General features: G+C 45.2%; 1 protein-coding gene across 1 annotated transcript; it reads right to left on the reverse strand.

The window, feature by feature from the left end:
• Positions 1–896: 896 nt before the first annotated feature.
• On the reverse strand, positions 897–5,150 carry LOC144094612 (uncharacterized). The gene is made up of 4 exons (XM_077628528.1): positions 5,095–5,150; positions 3,958–4,116; positions 3,022–3,123; positions 897–1,023 (listed from the first exon to the last, which is right to left on the reverse strand). Exons 1-4 carry the CDS (start codon positions 5,113–5,115, stop codon positions 961–963), a joined length of 345 nt encoding a protein of 114 aa, XP_077484654.1. The 5' UTR covers positions 5,116–5,150; the 3' UTR covers positions 897–960.
• Positions 5,151–5,507: the final 357 nt, after the last annotated feature.

Genomic DNA, 5,507 nt, shown 5'->3' on the forward strand with positions numbered 1-5,507 from the left:
CCGATATATTGGTGGTATTAGAAGAAGACACAGAACGGCACAGTGGGATAGGACGGGTCCCGTTTTGCCGATCTGTTTTCTCCGAATATACGTTACCAGCAAGCCCAAACTACCACTTTGTTAATATCGGCTGTAGTAAAGTGCTATATAGAAAATCATGATGTTCCAAGAGCGTTCGTGCGAGCTCGATAATAATGATTGGAAGTGAGTTTTTTCCTTGAGTGCAGTTTCAATTGACTGATAACTCTCACCGCCAGCTTCGTATTAAAAAAAAGTCAGTCGAAAAGCGAACTTTTACACTTAAATTAGTTGCGACCGTCATCATCGCGGCACCGCGCCCATCACGCCGGTGAGCATGAGCTTGGAACACTGATCGCCAGCACGAGATCGAACGCACCTACGTGGAGTACTGCGTCTAGCTTGGATGCTTCGTTCCACAGTTGGCTAAGCTTTGCCAGACCGGTGCCTGCTGCCGAGACAAATAAATGTGGCCGCTGCTGCCACAGTCATGTTGCTAACCATTCATGTCTCACACTGCACCAAAGGAGAGAGACAAAGTTCTCTGGAAGCGCTGCCCATAGAACCTGCTATGCTAAAAGCGCACCGGCACGGGCAGCAAAAAACGGGTTCCCGTTTTGACTGCATCGCTTTGAGAAAGGATAGGCCGTGTCTTAGCTAAAGAATTCAGGCTTTGTGAAGCTAAAAATTCTGTTCAGAACAAGCTGGTGCGCAAGCCTACGTAGTGGCTTTCTTGGCGTTTTAAGTAGTGTGAATGTTTACAACAGATAAATTAATTTTAGCAGCTACTACTGTTTTCTGCTTTACCTTCACCCAGTGCTTCAGTCATGCAGAACAAAAGCAGGCGTTCAAAATTTCTTAAAAATAAAAGCATCTCATTCATTGCAGCTTTTAGTGAAGGCAGTTCCTGCGCGCAGTTCGCACATCGCTCAAAAGATGGAGCTAGAGCAGTGTCACAAATATCGCCAGGGCGGCCATCAAAACTCCCTGGAGGACGCCGAGGCCCTGCAAAGAAAACGGCGGCTTTTGTACCAACTTTGGTGGTTGCTGCACAATACTATTGTTCACGCGCTAGTTCTCTTCCCCTTCAAACTTATGTTGGGAAGCCTTAGAATGCACCAACAGTGGTTAGTGCTCTCTTCAAAAACAAAAAGGACGCGTGCTTTATGTCAAAGGATCATCTGACGAGCACCAAGGAGGAGTGTCATTCAAGAAAGTGATTCTGACTTCTTATAAAATTTCAGCTTAACTCTGTGACGCACTGTAACTGAGAATATCGGATAAGTGTTCTGAACTTCCAGTAGCATCTCAAGACTAGCCGCTGCATTGTTAAGGTGCTAGCTGGTCAGGTGGCAGAACGAGAGGGAATTGATCAAGTCACAATGGAAGTGGTGTTGTTCCAATGTTTAGGGTAATACCCGAGGCGTTGTACATTTTTATAAAGGTGTAACTACTAATTAGCATTCACTCAAGCGCAGCCATTCGGCGATGAAGGAAAGCTATACAGCCGTCACAGAAGCTAGGTAGTTGAAGAAAAATCCGTCCTAGACCGGGTTAATAAATCCTATATTACAAATCTACTCCACCTTGAAAGCTCGCCTCAACACTGGACCAAAAATTCGTTGGGGGCACTTGGATATCTTTTAACTGCGGGAAGGCGAAAGCCGTTTGCGACTCATTGCACTGACTTCAATTTGCCGCGCTTGAATTCATTTCATGACAGAGGAGAAGAGCAGCCGGCGCGTGCGTGACGCCACGTGACCTAGGTCACGTGACCTATGTGGCGATTTAACGGACGGACGGTCACCGCGACCTAAGTCACGTGACTTAGGTGGCGATGTAACGAACTGACGGTCACCGTGACGTAAATCACGTGACCTAGGTGACGATGTAACGAACGGACGGTGACCGCGACGTAGGTCACGTGACCTAGGTGGCGATGTAACGGATAGACGGTCACTACGAGTATGAGCCATTAAAGGCTATCGCCTTAGTAAATTTAAATACTGACGCCAGTGAGCTCAAAACCGTACATAATGCGCCTGGCATCAAGGGATAGGTTTTTGTTTTTCATCCTAACGGACGCCTTGCTCTGTTTTCTAAGCGTATTGCCTCTAGAAGCAGCTACCAGGCCACCGCAGAGCCAAAAAGAGCATGCTCGTATGTTGATGAGTTGAGCCGCTGCTTGATGCCTATCAAACGCTATAACACACGTCGCCTGTCGCAGTAACAGTACACGCTTGCCACGCACAAGTATCCCCCGAAGCACAGGCGATCACAAAAATATCTCTAAGGCGCGTTCAGGTTTAGTAGAGGCCTTCCACTGGTGAATAACTATAACCCTTTGCCCACTTCCTCTGTGCGCCATCTTTGGTAAAAACATACAGTTCACCAAAAATTGTACTAGGCCACTTGTAGTGATTTGTATTCCCTCCCCCACTCTTCAGATCTTAAACGCATGTGGCCAACTGTTGCCATTGCGTATTCGGAACTTTCGAGCCCAAAGGATCCTACTAGAGCTTCAGTGCCATGCCCCGAAGGCAACTTGATGCCCTTGGAATTTTCTATGCAGTGAGAAATGCATAATTTCGCACGGCTGTTCTGAACTGTCGATTTACTCTCATCAACTATTTGTTGATTATTAAGCATCACTCTAGTCAGAAATCGCTCAAAGGGTCTCGCACAAAAAAAAAAAATGGCTGGTGTCTGGCTCTTTCACGTGACTTGGAAAAATGTCAGAATAGTACGTACAATAGCGACTGTACCGGTCAATGATTTGCCATTATAAACCGCGTACATTTTTGCAAATTCTGCGAAGGGTTTTCTGCCATTTCCCTGCCAGAATTCGCTCAAATTCCAGAATTCGCCGTTGGCACGGAAGTGGAAAAAAAAAGCATAGTGATATTTTTCATGACGCAACACACTGAGATGTATCGCGACATTAATTAGGCCGCGCGTTGAGTGCAGGTATGTCGTGATTTGGTGTGTAAAAATAATACCCACAGCAATGGCGGTGGTGATTATATGACTGCTGGATAGATAGGAGAAAGACAGGAAACTGGAGACGAGGTACATCAGAGCCCCGCTGCCGTAGTAAGTGATTAACTGCAAGAAAAGAGAGAGAGAGACAACCGTAGTGAACGTGCCCATGCGTGAACGTCTGTTAATCTACCGTATCAGGTCTGTTATTCTTCACTCTTATTTCAAATTTATTTTACTTGCTAAGGTCTCACTTAGTCGCACAAGAGACCACCGCTCCCGCTTTATTGCGCAAAAACATGCATTCAGTGTCACAGGGGCCCAAAATTTTATGGCACTGTTCAGATTCATAGTTCGGAGTGCAACCGAGATTGACAAAGGAGAGAGTTTTTAGGCCCTGCGTTTGCAACAAGTGGGGAAGGTTATAGAAGAAAAAAAATTTAGAGCCCGTATTTCCTGTTTTCTTCTTCCAGTTCGTTAGCGCTTTTTCCTTTCCGAGACAAATATTCGTTATGAAATGTAGCTACGTCTGGAACATGCCAATTGTTTTTTCTATATTAGTAAAACGCAGCTCGAAGTTTAATTACGAGACGCTAGTACAATGCTAGTTTTGAGGCAGTAGTGACTACTCCAAATGTCCACTCCACCCCTTCCATTCTTCGCTTCCGTTTTTAGTTACTTTGACATCGCCAATTTTTCCTTCGAGACGAGCCATCATATGAGCCAGTACATGTGCTTCATTTCATGAGAAATCCACAGATGTAAGGTGGCCTCATTGATGATATATCAACACTTCCTTCACTGGTGATTCAGATTGATGCAGTTTCCCACTACATGGATGTAAATCAAAGATGCGTCCGAAGTGGAAGGTAAAACTATGTCAGATCCTGCTTTTGTATCCTACCACTGAGAAATGGGCCCAACGTAAGGAGAACCCCGTTCAACATTCTGGGCACTCACAAACTTTGTGGTCGGATCCATGTCACCCACAATGCCATGCAGTATGATGAAGGAACCATTAAGCATATAGGTGAAGCTCAGGTAGTGCAGCATTTGGAAAGGGCCGTAGAAGTAGTAGTTTTTCATATTCAGCATCAGGAGAATCACGAAGGATATCACCTACAAAATGAGAAGAAAGACCAAACTGGATTTTTAATCCACGGTAGCGAGAGAGCAGGAAGCGATTCTCGACAACACAAAACAAAGTGAATAAGGGTTGAAGGGGGCAGCTTCAGTATGCTTTTCCCACATTTTGACAAGAGGACCTGTTTTCGTCGAAACGTAGGTTAAACACTCTGAGGCACCCCCTAAACCCCTGTGCACTTTTTTTTCAAAGTCAATTTGGTTATTAGTGCAGTCTAATTATGGCATCTTAGGCAAACTGATAAAAAAGGGGAGTAATGACTACTGTCGCTTTAAAAAATTAGCCGGGGTTTAACTGCTTAAACCGATGTGCGACATGCGAAAGCGCGGTGACGCGAATGGAAACACCAGAAGCGACACCATAGCAACGAGATGGCGCAAATCTCAATGCTGTGAACAACTTTTTCGGCAGTGGCCGGAACCAAAATTTTAGAAAACCCCCTTGTGAAATTTACAGGTTGCTACCGTGTCGGGCACGGTCAATTATGGTTGAAAACCGATTTTGGTACAAACCGGCCGAGGTCAAATTTTGGGGGTGGCCCGGGCCAAATTCTTGCCGCTTGGCGTCACAGTTGCTGTGTAAACGAGCGATGCACAAGCAAGGTGTAATCAGCACAAGCGAGATACAAGATGCACGAACAAGATTTTTCCTCGGCTTTGACTATCGTTGTGACGATCGCAGAAAAGCGTGGGGTTGGCTGGTGCGCCAAACTTCCGTTTATGGTGAGATGGTACATGACGGGTATGAAGTAGACGCTAGCAGTTATCAGTGGTGCCAAATAGACTACAACTACTGCTGCGCAGCGAGTTTTAGCTGTAGAGACAGGCTATTAAACATTTGTTCATTGAGCGTTGCAAATATGCAAGTTACGCTGTTCAAAGTGGGTTCGTGCAGGCAACTAGACTAGTGCTGGAAAAATAGGAGGACAAGAATTCAGCGGAACAATTACTCACGGTGGTAGTTGCGGCCGCCATACCCCTCCTTGTTCCAAAATATCCTCTTGATGCGGTTCCCTGCAATGCGAAGCATAATCAATGACACAGCAAATAGAAGGTAAGAAATCTACTCATACTGTAATAAAGTTTATCATGAAAGCCTTACTGATGAGTTCATATCCCGTTCAGTGCTAATAGCCAGTGAAAGTCTAGACGTCGTAAGTTCCCAGGAACAAAACACATATCTAGAATATTTCCCCGCTATGATATTTGCAGCGTTCCTCACATTAGAAGTCATACCACGATGCCAGATAAGTCGCAGCGCATTTATAAATGCGATGTTTCGTCCACATCAGTCAGATGCTCATGCGTTTAAGTAATCTGACGGTACATACATTAGGCTTTCAACTCTCGTTATGTGATGTATCATG

The sequence above is a fragment of the Amblyomma americanum genome, chromosome 6, assembly GCF_052857255.1.
Source record: "Amblyomma americanum isolate KBUSLIRL-KWMA chromosome 6, ASM5285725v1, whole genome shotgun sequence".
In the NCBI taxonomy this organism is placed as follows: Eukaryota; Metazoa; Arthropoda; class Arachnida; order Ixodida; family Ixodidae; genus Amblyomma; species Amblyomma americanum.